Source organism: Octopus sinensis, linkage group LG11, assembly GCF_006345805.1.
Source record: "Octopus sinensis linkage group LG11, ASM634580v1, whole genome shotgun sequence".
In the NCBI taxonomy this organism is placed as follows: Eukaryota; Metazoa; Mollusca; class Cephalopoda; order Octopoda; family Octopodidae; genus Octopus; species Octopus sinensis.
The window spans coordinates 16,165,401-16,190,400 of NC_043007.1; the positions used below are offsets into that span (position 1 = coordinate 16,165,401).

Here is a 25,000-nt window from a genome sequence, read left to right on the forward strand (position 1 = left end):
TGAGGGAATGATACAACAGCACGGAAGACCGTCCACGTAATAGCTGATCGAGGGTTATCACGACACGTCAAGATGCCACCATTTTTTTCTGGTATTGTACCTCCTTCAAAATTTCATGAATTTTCTATTCTCAATGATATTATACAGATCCTCTTCAAACGGCTCCAAGTGTCAGTTAGGTGGGGGTGGGATCCTCAGAAATTTAAATTCACGCTTAAGCATTTGTATGGAGAATGGAGACTCCACTATTCAGGTGTAGTGCCAGGGATGAGGGCGCGGGTAAGAGGGGAGATACTCACAAGTCTCCAGCTATCAGAATGTTTTATGAACCGGATCCCATCGGTTGGAAGGATTTGCTTCCTGAATGCTGAATCCGCTTAAACAATATCTTCTGACGAACGTCAGGTGCATCTGAGAGCGATGACTAAACTCTTGGACTTTGAGGTCACAAGAATAATTAATGAACTGCTGGAGAGATTGAAATTTGGCCCCATATTAAAAGCCTTTTATAGTATTATTATTTATAATTTTCTCTTAAATTTCTTTATATTTTTCAGTATTAAACTTTACCAAGCACGTAAAACACTGCATGAGTACTTTTTTCCTTTCTTTCTTTTCATCTTTACTATTGTTTTAGGAGTTTCTTTTAACACTGGAAAAGAATGGAAGGACTTGAAAAAGTTTACAATTTCAACACTCCGAGATTTAGGAATGGGCAAAAAAAAGCTAGAAGAGCATATATATTTGGAAACCCAGTCCTTAACCGATGCTTTTCAATCTCACAATGGTAAACCGTTTTCCTTGAAAGACCCGCTGGCACACTTCTCTTTGAGTATTGTGTATTATATAATATTTGATGAAAGGTGAGTTGAAATCAATAGATACAGCATGCATTTATTATGCACGTATTGTACATTAGCATGTATCCATACATATGTGTGTGCGCGTGTGTGTGTTTGTGTGTGTTGCGTGTGTGTGTGATTGTGTGTGTGTGTGTGTAGGACTTTTCTCAAACTGTTTTTCTTCTGAAGATGAGCCCTTGCGCCTGAAATATAAAGCCTTTTAAAAACTGTCTGCATTATAAAAAAAATAAAATGCCGATTTTCTTCCAGAATTAGCCAAAAAAAAAACATTTTATCATTAATTAAAAACTGAGGGTAGCAAGAATATTCATAGAAAGATTCTTTTTTTAGTGCTGATTGAGTTCCGCTTCTGCGCGGTAGATTCGAAAAATTAGAACCTATAGAAACGTGGCGGGTTATTTATCGCTCTGTGCCTATGTGTTCAGTTCTGGCAACCTACTGAAGAAGCAGCGCCAGATATAGGCTGAAATTATTTTATTTCAGTCTGTTATTAAGTCTGCAGAAACCTTGCAGAGTCTACGATAATAAGGTAAAAGGTTTTATTTTCCAATCACTTTCGGAATTACAACAATTGGTGGCTTGGAGTTTTTACTGCTCTTTCTAGCGAGTCAGATATCCTATTCTTCGGGTATCTCTTTTGTGTTTGAACGTACACTGTATTCTTCTTTGAATAATATAGTCTATTGACTAATTTTTTCTTTCTCACTAGACCACTGGTAACTAAGAATCTTTCTATGAATATTCTTGCTACCTTAAGTTTTAAATTAATGATAGAATAATATATATATATATATATATATATATATATATATATATATATATATATATATATGTCAAAAATAAGCAACAAGAATGACTCCGGTGATTTGGTACAATTGTTTCGTACTACAACATTTTATTAAAAGCTGTAAGTATTACAGCAGATTTAAGATACTGAGTACTCTTCAGCCAATTTATATAGGTTTTCCAATAATATAAAGCTTTCAAATCAAGTAGTAACATTTTAGAGAAGGTAAATATACAGATACATCTTTATCTGTATATTTACCTTCTCTAAAATGTTACTACTTGATTTGAAAGCTTTTATATTATTGGAAAACCTATATAAATTGGCTGTAGAGTACTCAGCATCTTAAATCTGCTGGAATACTTACAGCTTTTAATAAAATGTTGTAGTACGAAACAATTGTACCAAATCATTCTTGTTGCTTATTTTTTATTATAATCACCCCGCAAATATTTATGGGTAACACCATACAAAATTCTGGTGCATCTAAATTAAGGACCATATTCATTTGAATCTAAATTGTTGCTGATATATATATATATATATATATATATATATAGAGAGAGAGAGAGAGAGAGAGAGAGGAGAGAGAGAAATATGTATACACAAGCATGACTGTGTTGTAACCACATGATTCCTGATTCAGTTCCAGTGTGGCACCTTGTACAAGTGTCTTCTACCATAGCCCTGGGCGGACCAAAGCCTTGGGAATGGATTTGGTTGTCGGAAATTGAAAGCCCGTCGTATATGTATGTGTGCGTGTGTGTGTGTGTGTGTGTGTGTGTGTGTGTGTGTGTGTATATATATATATATATATCTTTGTGTGTGTCTTTGTGTTTGTATTTTCCCCATCAGCGCTTGGCAACCGGTGTTGGCGTGTTTACGCCCCCTAGCAGTTCGGCAAAATAAATTGACTGAATAAGTATTTGGCTTCAAAATAAGTCCTGTAGTCAAATTGTTCGATTGAATTCCTTCAAGGTGGTGCTCCAGTATGGCCACGGTTAAATGACTGAAACAAGTATAAGATTATATTATATTGTATTATATTATTTTATAAAATATCATGAAATATTATATTGTTACGGTATATTATATATTTTGTAATTGAAGGATCAGATTTGGTGAACCTGAGTTTCAGGAAATAGTTGATGACTTAAGATTTTTCTTCAGCAGCATAAATGCATTTATGCCAGAGAATTTCTTTCCATTCTTGAGATTTGTCCTATGGAATTCTCCCGTAAGTATAAACACTTCATATTGAAATTTGAATAATATTACATCAAGTTTTAAACCCAGAAAATATAGTTTTGCCAAACTCAAAATTCTATCATGACCTTATTGTGCCTGCTCAATGATTTAGGAGAAAATTGCCAGATCAATATAGTACCAGAATGTGTCTTCTAGTAATAAAATTAAATTCGTATTTAAACGCTTTCGATGTTGATAATAATCTTAGTTATGTTGCTACCTTTACATTTTTACACTTCTCCATGCTAAGTTTCTTCTATGATAATTCAACTTGTCTAATATAAATCATTATTTCTTGAATGAAGTTGGGCCTACAATGAAAACACATATTTACATATATATATATATATATATATAAGAATTTTTTGCGTAATGAGATAAAAAAAACCAAGGCTGTGTGGATATGAAAACATTTATAGATAGAAGGTCCTACAACTGTTTCCAGGATATTTATTAATTACATATCCCTTCAGCGGAGACTGTGTGAGAGGATGGTTAAGTAATAATTAATTTAGATAGGATACAAAATAGAGAGTGAGGTGGAGGAAAGAAAATAGATGTGAGATATGTGGGGATATTGAATTTGTAGATCCATTTTTTAGGCAGAACTAATATGAATTACATATACGTATTATTTATTATTTTACACATTACTTAATCATCGTTATATGTTTTATCTTATATTTAATCTTTCTATATTATATAATTTACTAGATTGTATAATTTAATTTTTCATTATTGAATTGATAAAAGGTTGGGTTTTTTTCTAATTTATATATGTATATTATATTTTGTGAAATTTCATTTAGCATTTCTAAAATGAATTTTTCCCTGTAAGTTTGGAATAATATTCCCTCATATTATTATTATATATATTAAAAAAATCATATTAGTTTATACTTCCACAAAGCAATTTGTTTAGAAAAAGCTTTTTAGTTATAATGTCAGCTCTGTGCGTAAATAATATAGTCTTTTAGAAACGTGGCATAAGAAAATTGTGGATACAATTTGTGTTAATTAATGAGTATAGCTGATTGATTTGTCTTGGCATAACAATTACATTTATTTGATTGACTTCAAAAAGAGGAAACTTGAGTCCAGCGGTGAACGTTGATGAATCTAGATGGAAACAAAATAGTATAAAATATTTAATTGGACCCATGGGACACTGATGCTATTCTTTTTTACTATAGCTAGAGGAACTTATCAAGAACAACAAAAAGATCCGAAGTTATATAAAAGAGAAAATCAGGCAACATAAGGAAACGTTTAATGCTGATTACATAAGAGATTTCATTGACGTCTACTTACTCACACTTGAGAAGGAACCGAACAGCGAATCTTTATCTGGTGAGTTACAAGAACTGTTATGTTTTATTTGTTTCCTTCAAGATATTACATATAAGTTTTGAAAATAGAATATTATTTCATACAAAGAATGAGAATCTTACAATAATTCTACTTATTGTGTTACTTAACCCGTCAATAACGCTTTCACATAATTAGATAGTGATTAGATGCTGACTGGATACTCTTTACTCTTTTACTCTTTTTGACTGCGGCCATGCTGGAACACCACCTTTAGTCGAGCAAATCGACACCAGGACTTATTCTTTGGAAGCCTAGTACTTATTCTATCGGTTCTCTTTTGCCGAACCGCTAAGTAAATGGGACGTAAACATACCACCATCGGTTTTCAAGCGATGTTGGTGGGGGGGGACAAACACAGACACACAAACATATACACACACATACATATATACATATATACGACGGGTTTCCTTCAGTTTCCGTCTACCAAAACCACTCACAAGGCTTTGGTCGGCCCGAGGCTATAGTAGAAGACACTTGCCCAAGGTGCCACGCAGTGTGAAGGAACCCGAACCATGTGGTTGGTAAGCAAGCTACTTACCACACAGCCACTCCTGCGCCTAGTGAAAGTGTTTTATTTTTATTTGAACTAAGTTTTTTATATCATTTATCACTTAACGCATTCGCATAAATGCAATTCCGTGAAATATTCAAGCTTATTTACGTGACATATATATGCAGTTCAACTAAAGGTTGCATCATATGTACGACGATATTTTATTTTTTTATTTGTTTATGGGAAGAAAAATGGAAAAAATAAGAGTGAATATTTATTTTATGAGTGTTGTGGATTAAGTCTATAAAACTATGCATGAATATGTAAAATATATATATATATATATATATACAAAATGAGAAAATGGAGAAATATATCTAAATCAATCATCAACTATCAAATAATACCGAATCATAGATTCGGTATTATCTGATAGTTGATAATTGATTTAGATATATTTCTCCATTTTCTCATTTTGTATTATTAATTTACGGTAAAAATAATTTTACCTTTGCCCACCTAATACAATAAATAAATTAATTGCATCGCAATTTTTAACATTTATGTATTAGCTTTGTTGGGTACTTCTCTAGCAGTATATTGGATATATGTTATCCCATGGAGGGTTGAATTTACAACCCCTATCTCATTTTATATAATATATCTATCTAGATATATATATAATATATATATATATTATATATATATATATATATATATATATATATATATATAAAGTGTATTAATTAATCATCGTATTCCACTTTCTTTCACTTCTCAGTGAGTAGCAGATGAGCAATTGTCTTTCCATACAGACACAACACAGGCTACGCTTTCAAGAGTTTTGGATGTTGTCAGAAAAAACCCAATACGTTTACCATTAATTCCGTGAAATATTCACGGGACCCGCTAGTATTACATAAATATTAGGAGTGGTTGTGTGTTAAGCAGCTTACTTTCAAACCATATGGTTCTGGGTTCAATCCCACTATGTGGCACCTTGAGTATGTGTTTCCGACCAAAGCTTTGTGGGTGGATTTGGTAGACGGAAACTGAAAGAAACCCGTCGTATATATATATAGAATAAATACACGCACGCACATATATGTATGCATGTAATGTATGCATGAATGTATGTATGTATGTATGTATGTATGTATGTATGTATGTGTGTGTGTGTGTGTGTATGTATGTATGTATGTATGTATGTATGTATGTATGTATGTATGTATGTATGTATGTATGTATTTGTGTGTTGCCCCACCATCACGGCGACAATGCGCCCTGTCACCGACCGCTCCTCATACGTGAGTTTCTCGCCAAAGACAACATGTTATCGCTTCAGCACCCGCCCTGTTCACCGGATTTATCACCAATCGGCTTCCATCACTTCCCTAATATGAAAAAACAGCTCAAAGGTCACCGTTCTAACACCGTTCTCGAGATCCAGAGCGAATCGCAGAAGGTCCTAGACTCGCTTACGGAAAACGACTTCTAAGCCGGATTCCAAAAGTCGTGGAGACACTGGAACCGATGGATTGCTACCACAAGATGGTTGTTTCAAAGGAGATCATGTTAAAACTTAGTAAATAAATTACTTTGTATTAATTACTTTGCATTAATAAATTACTTTGTATTAAACATAACTAGTTCGCAAACCTTTTGGTACTATTTCGTACACACATACATACATACATACATACATCCATACATACATACATACATACATACATACATACATACATACGTACGTACGTACGTACATACATGTATTCTTACATACATGCATACATACGTACATACATACATACATACATACATACATACATGCATTCATACATACATACATACATACATTCATACATACATACATACATAATACATACATGTATACATGCATGCATTCATACATAGATACACACATACATACATACATACATTCAAACATTCATACATACATACATACATACATACATACATAAATACATACATACAAACAAACATTCATACATATACTTTATATTGTTTCGTTTTACACAGTTATGAAGTTAATTCTAATTATTTTACCTGTTGTTGCAGAAGAGAATATTTTCCAGGCGATTGTTGATCTTATTATGGCTGGAACAGACACAACAGCTACAGTTCTTAACTGGGCTTTTGTTCATATGGCCAAATACCCTGATATACAGAACAAATGTCGAGCAGAAATTGAAAAGGTAAAATATCATATTAGTTCATTAATATGTCCTGTTTATTTTTCATTTTTATTTAAAATATTTCAATCCGTGCTCTGCGATTGCCTAGTATCTTAACATTTATGCTGTCTGTAACCGCACTGGATATAAGCGGATTACGGAAGGAAATAGGAGTAGGCGTGGCTGTGTGTTAAGAAGTTTATTTCCTAACCATACACTTACTCTTTTACTTGTTTCAGTCATTTGACTGTGGCCGTGCTGGAGCACCGCCTTTTAGTCGAGCACATCTTTTTGTGATGGACCCCAGGACTTATTCTTTGTAATCCTAGTACTTATTTTATCGATCTCTTTTTCCAAAACGCTAAGTAACGGGGACGTAAACACACCACCATATGTTGTCAAGTGATGTTGGGGTGACAAACACAACCATAAACACACACATACATATATATATATATATATATATATATATATAATATATTTATTTTTATTTATGATTTGGTTTATGTCTATCATTGTTTTGAATTACATAATAGTGGATTTTCTCTAATTTATATATATATATGCATATATCCATACATACATATGTGTATATTATATATATATATATATATATATATATATATATATATATATTATATATAAAAAAACCCATGGCACCTTGAACAAGTGTCTTCTACTATAGCCTCGGATCGACGAAAGCCTTGTGAGTGGATTTAGTAGACAGAAACTGAAAGAAGCCCATCATATATATATATATAGGAGAAGACACTTGTTCAAGGTGCCATGCGGAAGGACTGAACCCTTAACCGCGTGCTTAAGAAGCAAGTATGTGTGTGAGTGCATGTGTGTGTGTGCGTGTGCATGTGTGCTTTTGTGTGTGCATAGGGTGCATCTGTGTTTGTGTTTGCCTCCCCGATACCACCACTTAATGGCTGGTATTGGTTTGTTTGCGTCTTCCTCTTAGCAGTTCGGCAAAGGTGATTAGCCTCAGCTCTATGACTGAAACAAGTAAAAGATAAAAGTTATGAATAATAATCTGTAAGTTGACGTCAACAATGAAATCTTAGAAGTGGCCTTCACATACACATACACACACGCACACGCACTCCCCCTCCCCCCCCACACACACATGCACACACGCACACGCACCCATACACACGCACACACACAAACACACATACACACGCACGCACGCACAGACGCATACACAAAGGCACATTCAGAGAAACACGAACGATTTCAAGTGCTATAAAAGAAACAGCATTGTAAAATGTCCGAATTAAGTTTTGCCATCTTGTGTGAGATCTACGCATGTTAAATGGCGTCATTAAAACTAGAGAATTCTGATAGGTCAAGGTTTGCGTGCCTTTTGCTGGGAATGGTTGCTGCAGTAATTCGTATACTGTTACAAGCTGTTGATAGTGCCAGCAACTGCAATAATGATAGAAGCTTTATATTCGACAGCACGAAGCTGGTTATGGTTTTTCAGCTTCAACATATATATATATGCATATATGTGTGTCTATCCATCTACATATCTGTTTATCTAGATAGATAGATAGATAGATAGATAGATAGATAGATAGATAGATAGATAGATAGATAGATAGATAGATATATAATAGATAATAGATAATAGATAGATAGATAGATATATAGATAGATAGATATAGATAGATAGATAGATATAGATAAGGATATAGATAGATAGATAGATAGATAGATGATAGATATGGAATAGAGAATAGAATAGAGAGCCACTTTAGAAATAACAGGAGTGCTGCGGGGCAACGGTTGCTAAAAATAGAGAGGTTGCCTTTGTCAGCCTTAGGTTCAGTTGCATTTATTAGGAATAGAACACACTTTAGCGTTTTTTTCAAAAGTCAGGGGAGCTTCCTGTAGAGAAAAACAGACTGAATAGAGTGATGATATAGGAGATAGCTGTTGGTGCAAATTTTGAGGATAGGAATGATTAACATCAGGACCGGCGCTTGTATTTGAGTATGCATTAATTTCCTATGTGAAGGTATGTGTGTCTGTAACGCGGCGAGCTGGCAGAAACGTTAGCACCCCGGGCGAAATACGTAGCCGTATTTCGTCTGCCGCTACGTTCTGAGTTCGAATTCCGTCGAGGTCGACTTTGCTGTTCACCCTTTCGGGGTCGATTAAATAAGTACCAGTTATGCACTGGGGTCGATATAATCGACTTAATCCGCTTCTCTGTCCTTGTTTGTCCCCTCTATGCTTAGCCCCTTGTGGGTAGTAAAGAAATAGGTATGTGCGTCTGTGGTTCTGTGTGTGTGTACAAGCGTATATTTAGTCTTAACAGAGATCTTCTATAAGTTGTCACCAACTTCCCGTTGCAGTGAATTCCCACCTCAACACACACACCCCACCGTACATGCATTGACCTTTCAATCCAACACAATATCCCCTACTTCATTGTCTCTTTCCCAACGAATTAATGGTTCCAGTGACCCTCAAATTAGTCATTAATTTAAATATATGCTCAGTAATATTTATTTTCCTTTATTAAATCTAATATTTTTTGTTATAAAAACCATATTCAATCTATCTATACCTTTCATTAATATACATAACAAACAAAGCTAATACAAAGCTAATACAAATAGTAGCAAAGTGCCCGCGCCTCACCACACAGAACTAAACAGTCGTTCAATCCAAACTTACGAAATATAAATAAAAGATTCCGGAATTGTTACGTGACATTGTCTAAGCTTCAACTGACAAGTGGAGGTGAAGGGCGCCTAGTTTTAGCCAACGCCCTCTCTAAACCTGCCTTCCAACAGTGTCGTGTTAGTTTCAGTTTCAGAAGCCAGTGCCGAGCAGCTATTTGGTGGTACAAGCCTTCGAACAAGGAGGCGGGTGTGCTATGAACGGGATCGCCTGACAACAGTTGTTCGTGTGGTTATGACTTCGTAAAGCATCGGTTCGGCAAAAGCGACTGACAGAAAAAATCCCAAACTTTAAAAGTACTGGGATCGTTTCGTACTACTAAAATTCCTCAAATTAGTGACTCAACATGGCCGCAGTCTAATGCCAACAAGAGATAAGAGAAAAAGAAGCTATATATACAGACCATATATATATATATATATATATATATATATATATATATATATATATATATATATATACATATATATATAATGTATGTGTACATATATATATATAATATATATATATATATCATACATATATGTATATATATATACACACACACATATATATATATAATTATATATATAATATATAATATACATATCTAATGCATGCATATATATATATATATATATATATATATATATATATTATATATATATATCAGTATAATATTAGGGTGAAATTAATTAATTTGGAATAATCATAATTTCACCAAGTAGATTTCGGCATGTAGAAGCCTCATTCGAGGAAAGTTTAAGTAATACTAAGTAATAAGGGTTTAGCAACGATTTGCCTCACCACACACCGAATTTAGAAATAGCAGTCAAAGAGTTATAGCTGTAGTATTACTTAAACTTCCTCGAATGGCTTTTACATGCCGAAATCTACTTGGTGAAATTAATGATTATTCCAATTAATTAATTTCACCCTATATTATTACTGATAACCATATTTCATCCCAGTAAATGACCACAACATCTTGTCTTGGCTGCACGCTGGTGGGAGGGGGTTGGTGACACAAACTTTCATTCACACTTTGAATTTGGTGATACTGGTAACGGCTTTAGCTCGCTCTGTACTGAGTGAGATGATGTCTTCTAGTACCTCGAAATTTAATATACAATATTCATAATTGTAAGTGTCCTACGCTGATGAGAAAGAAGTTGGTAAGACATAATTATCTAATTCTTATGCTTCCTAAAACTTAATTTCGAAAACGTACCGTGACGTCCGTTAGTTAAAATTGTATGATAGATTGCCGTCATTTCTTTCTCTCTTGCCTGTCTGTGTTGCCTTTCAAGTGCTGTGGTTTTACTGAGATCTCCTTTTAGTAGAAGAATAGCTATAACTCTTTGACTGCTATTTCTAAATTCGGTGTTGGTGAGGCGCAATCGTTGCTAAACCCTTAATTACTAGTATTACTATATATATAGATATATATATATATATATATATAATATATATATATATATATATATATATCATATATATATTATAATACATATATATATATAATATATATATATATATATATATATACATATATATATACATATATATATATATCATACATACATAACATACACATATATATATAGATATATATATATATATATATATATATATATATATATACTTAGTAGAAGTACAGTTTGACTCAAGGTTCGAGGAGTTTTCATGAATTTGGGCCTTGAAAAGTGCCAACATACGAAACTGTCCGACCTTGAGTCACTCTGTTACTTCTGCAAATTACTAATAAAAATGCTAAATATTAATAAAAAACTACACATACTCATATTTTGTGTTCTATTTTTCCTGTTTGTACCAACGTATCTATATACATCTTAGTGATTTTACTACTACTATTATTATTACTATTATCATTTCTTAAATATAGTCAGGAAACACGCGTCGTTATTCTACTAAATATAGACGTTTTATTTATTATTTTGCACATTACTTAATCACTGTTATATGTTTTATCGTATATTTAATCTTTCTATAATATGTAATTTTCAAGATGGTATAATTTAATTTTTCATTATTGAATTGATAAAAGGAGTTCTTTTTTTCTAATTTATATATATATATATATTGTGAAATTTGATTTAGTATTTCTAAATTGAATTTTTCCCTGTAAGTTTGAAATAATATACCCTCATATATTATTATTATTATTATTATTATTTATTATTATTATTATTATTATATTATTATTATATTATTATTATTATATGTATTATTATATATATTTATATAGATATAAAATTATATAGTAAAATATATATATGTATATTTTTAAATGTTTACCGCATTGGTCCCTTGTTAGTGCGTTTTGATCTACGAATTGTCCCTCAATTAAATCGTGTTGTATATACGAATATAGATATATACCCTACAATATAATATAAATAATATAGTAATATAAATATATATATATATATATATATATACATATATATATATATATATATATAAAATATTATTAGAGACAAAACCACTATTTTGCAAAACAAACCAGGAAAGACTTAATCACTACATAAAATTTTAATAAATAGTCAAAAAAAAAAACTCGCCACTACAATTGTTTTCTTGTCTTGAATCGACAATCTTCAGGTGGACTTCCAATAAGAGTCCATTTCAAATTATGAAGTGATTTGAAATGACTTATTGGAAGTCCACTGAAGATTGTCGATCAAGACAAGAAACAATTGTATGGCGGTTTTTTACTATTTATTTAAAATTTTATGTATTGATTAAGTCTTTCCTTGTGTTTGTTTGACAAAATAGTGGGTTTGTCTCTATAATATTTTATAATATTTTACTATAAAATTGGATTTAATCCTAAATCTGATTTTTTCCCTGTAAATTGGATTTATTCCCTAATATTTAGTATTATTATTAAATATATATATTATATATATATAAATATAATATATATATATATCATTAGTGAATTATAGAATTGGAGGGGAACGGATATCTTATTTCAATCTTCGTTCATATCCATTTCTTCAATTCACTATGATATTAAAATGAAGAAATCCGCAGTTGAACGCACGGTTGCAAACGGCCAACTCATTTTTCCTCAAACGTTCTGTCTTATGCTGTATTTTGCACCAACGTACGGTTAAACTTTTGATTAACCTGCAACAAGTTATGCTGCTGTTGATATTTGCACAATCTATATATATATATTATATTATATCTATCAAATATAGAGTCATACCCTATTTCATAATATATATTATATATATATAATATATTATTTATTTAAGTATAGAAGGAGCTTCTTCTAGGACTAGAACTGTTTCATTCAAAAGAAATCATCAGGAAGCTAGGTGACAAGAGTAGTTTTTGGCATTTATACATTTAGGCAGGTTTAAAGGGGTGTGGTGGGGGACTTTTTTGGGGTAGGCATGGCGCAAACTATCATTCTTAGGGAGTGGTCAAAGGAATCGGTGGTAAAGTAGATAAAAGAATAAATAAAAGAATAAATTTATTCTTTTATTCTTTATTTATTATTTTAATCTACTTTACCACCGATTCCTTTGACCACTCCCCTAAGAATGAAGTTTGCGCGCCATGCCTACCCCAAAAATCCCCCACCACCATTTAAAACCTGCCTAAATGTATAAATGCCAAAACTACCTTGTCACCTAGCTTCCTGATGATTTCTTTGAATGAAACAGTTCTAGTCCTGTAGAAGCTCCTTCTATAAAAATATTAATTTACTCTGCTTATTATTGAGTACCTTATTTACTGTGCTTACCCCGACTCAACCCGGGACCTACATTATATATATATAATATATATATACATTATAATATAATATAGATATTCATTATGATGAATTGTTAATTCCAGATCACCGATCTAAATAGACCTGTCACAATGGAAGACAAACGACACATGACATACGTTGCAGCGACTCTACTTGAAGTCCAGAGAATTGCTCCAGTTGGTAAGCAAGCAGTGACATAACTTTTATTGCTAAAGAGAAGCTATTCCACACGCCATAATTTGTATTTTTTTGCCACAAGATTTGTCCAATAACGAAGTGATTTTAGCACAAAGGGTAGAACAAAATAAATCATCACGCATATGATATCAATATCAAATTATTAGATCCTTTGTCAAAGGAGGGTCAAAGGAGGAAGTCTGTTAGAGGGAATTAAGAACTTACGATATATTAGCGGACGCTCAATAGGCTATGCCATCATTTTAAATTATCTCAGTTTTACATATACAATTTCATATCATCTGAAATCCATATTGTTACATAACGATTTTACATCATTTCAATATTATATTAAGTCAGCTTCCCAATATGAAACCCAGTTTTACAGCAACATAAGCTCATAACCTGGCACTACATTGTTACATCACCAAACATAATACTCTCTTATGACAATAGTAAAGCAGCCTATATCAAATTATCAACATTGTTAATAGTGATAAAAAATTATTTTCACAGTTACACTCACTGTTCCACATGCCGCTACGGTTGACACAACACTCGGAGGTTATGATATTCCAAAAAATACCATTGTTCAATTCAGTTTAATGGATGCTCATTATGATCCGACGTATTGGGATAAACCAGAAGAATTCCGACCTGAGAGATGGATTGGTGAAAATAATGAGTTAAAGAAAAATGAAGCTTACATGCCTTTCTCTTTGGGTAAGTATTGTAAATAGATTTTAATAGTAAGGTAGACCTATTCCTGCTGTGACCATCCCGATTAGGAGAGAAGACAACAACCTCTTGTTATTGATGGTGCCTTCTTTTCTATTGTTGCAATGTGTCATTTAGAGATTGAGCCGTCATGTTTAAGGATCCCACGTGGTCAGTTTGCTAGGTATAATAACCAAATCATTTGTTAGCTGGTGAATGTAAGAGCCTGTTAAACCCACGGTAAAAATACATGCCTCTTAGCTACATCCTAATCAAGATTCGGAATCTTGCTTAGGCAGTCATCACTTCAGGGTCAATAAAATAGCAATAGTCTACTGCTTCTTATTAATTCATTATACTTTCTTACGAAAGTTTGGTCTTTTGCTCACTTAAGATTTATCATACTTTTATTAGCAAAATTTTGCCTCTTTATGTTATCTTCATTATTGATAAAAGTTCTTTTAAAATTTAATTCAGGAAATATTTTATTCTCTGAAATATTACAAGAGCTATGATATTTAAATGTATTCGTCGTATAATAAATTTAATATTTTATCAAAATGCAAACTTTATTTATTCTATCATTTAATTATGCTATTTATTTTATATCGTCTATTTTATTTGTAGTCCCAGAATATGTGCAGGATATCTCTAGCCATATTGAAACTTTCATGGCCTTTTCAATTCTTACAAAGATTTAAGCTGGAAAGTCCTGACGAAACACCAATGACAATGGAAGGCAAACAATCAGGAATTACTTATGTTCCAGTAAATGATAATATCCGTGCAATTCCACTGTGAGATATATTTGTCTTATATATTTGAGGGCACCACTTCACAGTTCACTGGCTGTACAGTTGAAAGTATATCACTTTGATGTAAAAAGATATCAAATTTCCGTAAAATACTACTATTTTTAAAATAGTATTTCACGAAATTACATAAATTTCAGTTCATTGACCTACACGCTACTGTTATCAACATGTGTGCAGGATTATCTACCCATAAACTTCATAAAATTTAGAGAATAGACATAGATAAGACAATAACTATTCCTACGATAGTTGCAATGTTTAATTTAATCAATAAAGCTCCAGTATTTTATTATTTTCTCTGAGTCACAACTTTATTAACCTAATTTCTTTCCATTCATTAGACTTTGATGTAACTCGTCGAAATGCAAACAAAAAGGCTGTCTATTATTTTATTTTTGAAAAGGGTTCAGCAACATGGGACTGGTATGTGCTGCCTTGAGGGTCCTGCTGGAACGAGAAAGACATCCCTTATAAGTATTTTGTTTACCAAAGTCTGTCAACATAAAACCAAAGCTATTTCCGTTCCTATTTCAGGTAATACAGTTATAGACCTTCCTGGGTCTGTGAATGTTTTATCTACTTTCAGTTTCCAATAGACTCGGCGCAAAATGTTTCATTGAATTGCAAAATTACCAGGTATTAGAGAACCGCGTGAAGCTTCTTAGATGCTCGGTGATTGTCTGGAGCCAACGTACAACAACACCGAACGTGCTTTGGAAGTCATGGAGAGAATACTGCAGGACTTGCATAACAGTAAATACTGAAAGATGAAGCGGGATAGCAGTGGTGTTTTCATGTGTCCTCTGTCAAACCCTGTCACTATCAAGATAAATATATAAAAAAGCTAATCACGCGCTTTGTTTCAAACCAAACTAAGTAACATCGACGTCAAATTTGAGCGAAATCCGTTGAAACTGGTAAACGTTTGGATGAAGATGGTTTGCAGACAATTTGATTGGAAAACCTCATAAGGAATCGTTTTATCGATTTTTCTATGCTTTTTTTTTTTGAGAACTTAAATCATTCAAAGATCCCATGAGTCCGATGTAACGCCGACATCAAGTTTGAACAAAACACATCAAAATTGGTAAAAGTTATGGTTGAAAAGTTATGGTAGCCAATTTTAGTGAGAATTCCTCTAAGGAATCAGTTAATCGATTTTTCATCCTCATTGAATGGAAACCCCAAAAGGAATCGGTTTATTGATTTTTCACCCCCAAATAGGGCTTAACCGAACACAACACTGCTGATTCAAAAAATCTATATTTATACATTAGAGAAGGTTGCATCGAGGTGTGTTTCACGTTATGATACATACAACACCACACACACCCACTACAAACACACACACACACACATATACTAGTATATATTATATACATATGTCACATTCTCTACTATATATATATAATATATATATATATATATATCTATAGGAAACAGTAAAAATATTACAGACATGGACAAGAACATGAACACCACAGAGCGACACAAGAACCACAGGACGGGACATTCGAAGCCCTCAGTCATCAGTCAAGAACCAGATCATCTTAGCAATTTCGGCTGATTATCTTGAGATTGCTCCGATATGCCAGCCAGCCAAGGGAAATCTAAGCCAAGCGCATTAGATCCCCTGGAAGAAAGCTTCGAATGTATACAACGCGAGGACGGAAAACGAACGAAGTACATAAACAAAAATACAGAATACGTGACACCATAAGAATACAAAAACGTAAAAACATAATTAAAAAAAAACGGTAAAAATAAAAATAAAAAATAATAACAACAAAACAAAACCAGACGTGGGACAAGGTTCCTTTCGACGGACGAGTTAAGTATGGGGCTGGCTTGTGAAGTTGTTGCCATGGCCACGGGGAGACGAACAAATACGTGTTTGCTTCTGCGGCTGCTGAAACAAAGAGCGCTCAACGGCGGCTAGCTTTCAGTCACGTGAGACAGAAAGACAGAGAAATGGGACAGATGAAAGAGAGAGAAGGTGACGATGGAGGAGAAGAAAAGATACAGATCGAGGAGGCTGGAGGGTTGAGAGAGATAGAGAAACGTAGAAGGGGGGGAGACGGATGGAGAGGGAAAGAAAGGAAGGGAATAAGGGAGGAAGAGAGAGAGAGAAAAAGAGACAGATTAAGAGTCGTATCAATGCTAGAGAAAAAATATACTTATCGATAAGGTCAATTGTGATACGTAGCCGCCCGATTATATATGTAAACAGTAAAAATAATTGCAGACATGGACAAGAACATGAAACACCACAGAGACGACACGAACCACAGGACGGGACATTCCGAAGCCCTCAGTCATCAGTCCAGAACCAGATCATCTTAGCAATTTCGGCTGATTAATCTTGGATTGCTCGATATGGCCAGCCAGCCAAGGGAAATCTAAGCCAAGCGCATTAGATCCCCTGGAAGAAGCTTCGAATGTATACAACGCGAGGACGGAAAACGAACGAAGTAATAAACAAAAATACAGAATACGTGACACCATAGAAGATACAAAAACGTAAAAACATAACGGTAAAATTAAAAAAAAAAAAATAATAAACACCAAAACATATTATATATATATATATTATATATATATAATGAACCATGTAATTCACACTCTGGAAAATTTATTTCTGTAAAATGTTGGGAGTGGATAACATTTCCGAGGCTTCCACCTCACCTCACCCCATTTTTCGAACCCAAAAAGTGTTTTGTAGCATATTAGGAGGTCACAGGAATTCATTCAACGAAAAAAAAAAAGCAAAAAGAATTCCCAATGATTCCGGGGTTGGATGGGGGCTCGCCCCCACCTTTTTTTTCGAACCAAAATAAGAGATTTGCAGCATATTAGGAGGTGAGGGTACTTGATTCCACGTAAAAAATCTAAGTGTATTTCTTTTTTCTTAGTGAAAATCGTGCAGGTATTAATCTAAAAATTTACTCATTGTTTTTCTTTCTCGCCATTGCTAGACAGGTGACTTAACTCATATTAGCAAACTTACAGGTTTCACCGACGTGGCAATTGATAAACGTTATGGTTGAAAATCTATTTTTATCACTATCTGTGGGTGCCTCGGGGAAAATAAGTTGACAAAAACACAGTCGTGACCGTAACCAATGTCCTAAAATTGTAGTGACATGCGTGCTAATTTGTGGACGTGCATAAATTACATTCACGTGTACACACACACACACACATCCTGCATTTTATAGATAAATAGATAAATAAGTGATTTAAAATAAATATATTTTAATTGTTGTGTAAGAAAGTATATATAATCTGATTATAAAACAGTGTCTTTCAAAAACATCCTAAATTTGAAGAATATATCTCGTGTTTAAGAAAAAAAGCATTTTACACTTTTATTTTTGATGAACGCAGTCTATCATTCACACACACACACACACACACACACACACACACACACACTTTCACTCCGCTATGACAAGAAGGAGACTTAACTCATGTTAGTAAACTTCAAAATTGGAAAAGGTTATGGTTGAAAATCGATTTTACCGCTATCCATGGGTGCCTCGGGAAAAATAAACTGACAATACCCAGCTAGGGTCGTAACGAATGTCCTCCTAAATTTGTGGACGCACATAAATTATATTACGTACACACATACATATGTGCTCAACAAAAGATAACCTCTTCAAAACAGGTATATAATTACAAATTAGGTGTTAACGACATTTGCTTGAGAAAAACGTGGTCACTTGTAAATACGAACATATTATTGCAACAGTAACCGATATTATGGATATATCAACATTTTATTTTACAGAAAATGTTAATATCCAAACTTTATTATTTGGATTGGTTATTTTACTGATCATACAATGGTTTGTGGCACGGTCAAACTACAATTTACCTCCGGGTCCAATAGCTTTTCCAATAATTGGAAATCTGCCTCAGATTATTTCCAGCACTGATCTTTATTTAAAGATAGGAGATCTTCGAAAACAATATGGAGATATTTTTAGACTCAAGGTTGGTTCTGATAACTTCGTGTTCGTATGTAAAACTGAACTGATTTTGGAAGGATTGGTAAAGAAAGGAGAGCAACTGAAAGGAATATGCAACTGGGTTTACATTTTTGATAAAGTTTTCCAAAGAAAAGGTAAGTTTCTTCTAATAAATGTTTTCATTTGGTCCTCATCGAGAATAATGCGTTCCTGAAAATGTGACTAATGTGAAATTCTGTTGTACGAAATTAATTTTCCTATTGATTTTCATACAATCAAGTGAGACTGCGTTCCTACGCAATTTCGTTGATTATATGAAAACAGAGAACAGGCAACGCGATCGCATTTATGCACGAAAATAATTATTTCTGAACACTCTGTATAATATAGATAAATAAAGGCGGTGAGCTGGCAGAAACGTTAGCACGCCGGGCGAAATGCGTTGCCGTATTTCGTCTGCCGTTACGTTCCGAGTTCAAATTCCGCCGAGGTCGACTTTGCCTTTCATCCTTCCGGGGTTGATAAATTAAGTACCAGTTACGCACTGGGGTCGATGTAATCGACTTAATCCGTTTGTCTTTCCTTGTTTGTCTCCTCTGTGTTTAGCCCCTTGTGGGTAGTAAAGAAATAAATATAGATACATAAAAACAAAAACAAAACATTCCAAGCGAAATAAGGGAATTCATAAAAATCATAATATAGTAAGAGTACGTTCTTACTACAAAAGATGTGTGGGATGGGGGTGGAATGAGCTTTTCTATGAGGATGAAGGACAATATTTCGTAGCTTATATTTCATTATAACGAACATCAGATTGAGGGATGAAAATCTTATCCAAAGTTGCTTGTTGTTTATAAGGCTTTATCTCTCTGTATAAGAATTCAGATCATTGTAAACTCCCCTTGAACTCAGACAACATCTGCTGAATAGTAAAGAGAGAAACGAGTATATTCCATGCTTACTCAAAAGTGAGAGAAACAACATTTTCAGAGTTGGAGAAGAACTACTGTATAGGTGAGTGTATGTGCGTGCGTGTATGTGTGTGTGTGTGTGTGTTTGTGTGTGTGTGTGTGTGTGTGTGTGTGTGTGTGTGTGGTGTGTGTCTATTAACAACAATTAAACGCTTCGAAAGTCATGATTCTGCATCGCTAAAATACATGAATGTAACACGTCTATATTTTTCATACAATATAGGAGGATTTTTCTGCATAACGAGAAGAAAATATTCATTTCTGTATATTTGTTATCTCAATATTCTATCGTCCTCTATCATCCTTCAAATATTTTTTTCAGTTTTAAATATTTCAAAACGAATTATATGTTGAAATGTTAAGTTTTACCTTCATTGTTTCAGGTGTCAGTTTTAATTCTGGAAAAGAATGGAAAGACCTCAGAAGGTTTATTATGTCAACATTTCGGGATTTAGGAATAGGAAAAACAAATACAGAAAAAAAGATATATTTAGAAACACTGACATTGGGCGAATTTTTTGAATCTCACAATGGCAAACCGTTTTCCTTGAGTAACCCGATGTCCTATTACTCGTTGATTATTATATACAGTATCATATTTGGTGAAAGGTGAGTGGTGGAAAATACATGTATTCATATATTTGTGTTTGTATATGTATAGGCGCAGGAGTGGCTGTGTGGTAAGTAGCTTGTTTACCATCCACATAGTTCCGGGTTCAGTCCCACTGCGTGTTACCTTGGGCGTGTGTCTTCTACTATAGCCTCGGGCCGACCATAGCCTTGTGAGTGGATTTGGTAGACGGAAACTGAATGAAGCCCGTCGTATATATGTATATATATGTATGCGTGTGTGTGTTTGTATGTCTGTGTTTGTCCCCCTAGCATTGCTTGACAACCGATGCTGGTGTGTTTATGTCCCCGTTACTTAGCGGTTCGGCAAAAGAGACCGATAGAATAAGTACTGGGCTTACAAAAGAATAAGTCCCGGGGTCGAGTTGCTCGATTAAAGGCAGTGCTCCAGCATGGCCGAAGTCAAATGACTGAAACAAGTAAAAGAGTAAAAGAGTAAAAGAGTATGCATGCGCGTGTTAGTGTGTGTGTGTGTTCGTGTTTGAGTGTGTGTGTATGGAGAATGATTGTTCCTTGAGATTTTCTCCATTTCTTATTGGAACTGTTTTCAATCATCCTTTCGAGGATGCAAAATCTTTTCTAGACGAGGAGATCATTTTAGTAAGTCTTGAATTTGTATTGTTTGGTATTTAATATAACTGTATTTATCCATGTTATTTAAATACATGCTTCTGGTCATTCTGAGTAATTTATTTTAGCTGAATTTTGCTTAAATTATGCACATATTCTTAATTTCATCTGTATTTATCTATGTCCCTTGGCTATTAGAGATAGGTTAGGAAAATCGCCGCGCTAATGATGCATTTTGAGGCAGAAACACGCCGCCTGGACTGTCCTCTTATTTGCAGACAATAAGCTGCTTCTTTCACTTTATGGCGTGCAAAGTTTGGTGCTGGTGTTAATTGCCATTTCATAATTATAACTCATTATCAAGGTGTGGCGATAGTTTTAATACATCAATGAGATCTTTGTGGTTATCATCACTGCATGTCAAAATCTTAAAATTTTTTTTGATATATCAGATAGACGTAATTTTTCACGCTGAATCCGAATTTGTTATTCATTTATTCCAGAAAAGATTTGCGAAAATGTTTCAGGTGTTCAAAATTTGATAATTTTCAGAATTTTATATATATATATACATACATACATATATATTATAAATTAAATTAGAGATAAAACCACTATTAGGCAACTCATAATCCTTAATATTATTATATATATTATATATATATTATTTTTTATTTCATCTAGTTTCAGCTCACGAGCTGTGGCCATGCTGGGGCACCGCCATTAATATATATTATATATATAATATATATATATATATATATATATATATATAATATATATATATATATATATATATATATATATATATATATATATACAAGGAAAAGAATCTGAAAAATGCAAGAGTCATTTAAAAGAATTTATTAACTTAAAAGGATTTTCAAAAATAAAGTGTAAGGTTTTATGTATCCTCTGTGCAGTCAAAAATTAATTTACAAAAATGTATTCAAATCAAGTGATGGAGTCTTTGACAATGATAAGAAAAAGTCCGAGGCTTTGTGTATCCTCTGGGCTGTGTTAAAAGATAGTTTACATAAAAATATTCAGATCGGGTAATAATATTTTTTTATAATGACAAGAAAAATTTAGTTACATGAATATATCGAGATATATCTATCTCATTACCTGATCTAGATATAGTAGCATTATACGTACTTCCAGGTTTGTGTTTGGGTATCTGTCATGTGTGAATGGGTAATTGAAGAAATTGGAGTCAACAAGAAGGGGTACATTTATTTTTTAATCAATACAATTACTTAAGTTTTTATGTTTTTGTTTTTCAAGGATCGCATTCGGAGAACCTGAGATTATGGAAATCCTTGAAAATTTCAAATTTTTCTTCAAACATGTTAGTGCAGTTATACCAGAAAATTTCATCCCATTCTTAAGATTTCTTCGATGGAATTCTCCCGTAAGTATAAAAACTTAACATTAAAATATGAATATTAAATCTACTAAGTCCAGGGTATATCTAAAAAAATTCAGGTCCAGGATTCCAACAGATTCAGAAGAAAATTTCCAAATAAATACGATTCCAGAATTTCCTGTTTATTTATTTCATCCTTTCAACGTAGGAAGCGGATATGCTATGTTCAAAATTTCATTACTGTTAAGTATGGAAACAAGTTTTACCCCAACGGCTTTGAAAACACTTTTGTGCAAGTACATGCACCATACGCACATACACACAGATATATATATATACAGATTATATATATATATATATATATATATATATATATATATATATATATAAATATACAGATAGATATATATATATATATATATATATATATATAGATATATATAATATTATATATTATATATTATATACATGTATATATATATATATATAATATATATATATATATATAATATATATATATATATTATATAATAGATATATATATATATATATTATATATATCTATATATATATGTATATATAAATTATCTATATATATATATATATATATTATATATATAGATATATATATATATATATATATATATATATATTATAATATTTGTATATATAATATATAACAGAAAGATATACAACACACGCACACATGTCTCTGCACCTGCATTATTCATATTTGCTTATGTTTGGGTATGTGCTCATAATCGTGGAATGTCACATACCATTGACATATTTCGACGTCAAACGTGATTCATGGGGTTTTAGCCTCATAGGGTTGTAGGTTCATAAGTTTGTGTAAAACAATTAACGTCATAAACTGAGGAAGCTCAGCATAAATTTATAGACGCATGTGACTTTTATGCATAAAGTTCATATAATGCATATAATTGATGTCCAGAGAAAAAAAACCTATCCAAATTGAAGAGATGGCTAATTAGGTGGGGGTGTTCTGCTTGAAACTTCGGAGTGTGAAATATTGTTTATCCGTGTAAGGAAAGGTTTCATCCAGAATATTTAAAATATTCACTTTCGATATAATATTGTTTGATATTTCAGCGATTCAAAGCTTGCATTTGCTACATCATCCGAATGATACTCTAAGTTATCTAGGGGTTACTCACTCCACTTTCTTTCCGTAATGGATAGGGATGTTGCGTTTTCTGTCTGTTTATTTTGGTTTGTTTTTGTGTCTCTAAACGAAGTCACATGCTGCGTGTACTTCTCTTTAAAGACGTTTCCCGTATTACCGTATTTTGTTAATCTCTTGAAATCAGTAATGTTGGCCTTGTATACTTGTTCTCCATACACCTGCTGTGAGTAAATACCATAAGATCTTCGCATAAATATCATAAGATCTTCAAAAGAAATACGGTTAAATTTAGCTATAGTTGCCTCCCCAATATAGGGTCGATAAAATTTAACCACAATAAAAATAACAATACTAGGAATATCCCCCAAAAGACCGTGCGATTTCAGATCTCCTAATAGCTGTCCCCTGAACAAAAGTTGCTTGGAGAAAAAGAATAAAATATAAATGATATAAAGTGTATGGCAGAAAATATTACGGACAGGAAAAACCATTACATTTACATATAGTCATCATGAAAAAAAACATTCCAACGCATTTTCTCTTCACTATCTCCCTTTCACTCCATATATTTTCTTAGAAAGCGGATATAGTTGTTGGATTAATGAATAACTGAACATATTTTATTGACTGAAAAAGTGAGTTGACTCCATTTACATGTAAACTCAAAATAAAATTTGATGGAACAGAATATCATAATGTAAAACATTTAATTTGACACATGCATAACTATTGTAATTGATTGTTTCTATATAGATAGAAAACGTTATCAAGAAACGGCAAGAACTCCGAAGTTACGTAAAAACTAAAATCATAAAACATAAGAAACGTTTAATGCTGAAAACATAAGAGATTTCATTGATATTTATTTGCTGTCGCTTGAGAAGGAACCAAACCAGGAATCTTTATCTGGTGAGTTTTATATGAGCTGTTAATTGTATTCTTTCCATTTCTTAAATGATGTCAACAAAAAATTCACAAATTAAAATGTTTTAATCGTAGAAACTGAATAAAATATAAATTATATAAAAGGTATGATAGAAAATATTACGAAAAGAAAAAAATACATTTATAATAAACAAATCATCAGTATCAGGCGCAGGAGTGGCTGTGTAGTAAATAGCTTGCTTACGAACAACATGGTTCCGGGTTCAGTCCCACTGCGTAGCACCTTGGGCAAGTGTCTTCTACTATAGCTTCA

At 32.9% G+C, this 25,000-nt stretch overlaps 2 protein-coding genes across 4 annotated transcripts in view; both read left to right on the forward strand.

Annotated features, from left to right (window-relative positions):
- Positions 1-14,364, forward strand: part of LOC118760847 (cytochrome P450 2B1-like) — a 20,611-nt gene extending 6,247 nt beyond the window's left edge. The window contains exons 2-7 of the mRNA XM_036507113.1: positions 638-863; positions 2,761-2,887; positions 4,092-4,248; positions 6,845-6,981; positions 13,516-13,612; positions 14,126-14,364. Coding sequence (XP_036363006.1) covers positions 638-863; positions 2,761-2,887; positions 4,092-4,248; positions 6,845-6,981; positions 13,516-13,612; positions 14,126-14,349 — 968 coding nt within the window. The 3' untranslated portion in view covers positions 14,350-14,364. The remainder of the gene's footprint in view (positions 1-637; positions 864-2,760; positions 2,888-4,091; positions 4,249-6,844; positions 6,982-13,515; positions 13,613-14,125) is intronic.
- LOC115217247 (cytochrome P450 2B4-like) overlaps positions 1-25,000 on the forward strand; it is a 118,757-nt gene that overhangs the window by 85,275 nt on the left and 8,482 nt on the right. The window contains exons 1-4 of one of the 3 annotated variants that reach the window (XM_036507115.1): positions 18,785-19,270; positions 20,470-20,695; positions 22,574-22,700; positions 24,556-24,711. The exons of 1 other annotated variant lie outside the window; for it this stretch is intronic. In XM_036507115.1, coding sequence (XP_036363008.1) covers positions 18,907-19,270; positions 20,470-20,695; positions 22,574-22,700; positions 24,556-24,648 — 810 coding nt within the window. In that variant the 5' untranslated portion in view covers positions 18,785-18,906 and the 3' untranslated portion in view covers positions 24,649-24,711. Of the gene's footprint in view, positions 1-18,784; positions 19,271-20,469; positions 20,696-22,573; positions 22,701-24,555; positions 24,712-25,000 lie in introns of those variants that run through there. One more of the 3 variants, XM_029786889.2, reaches the window with a different exon arrangement.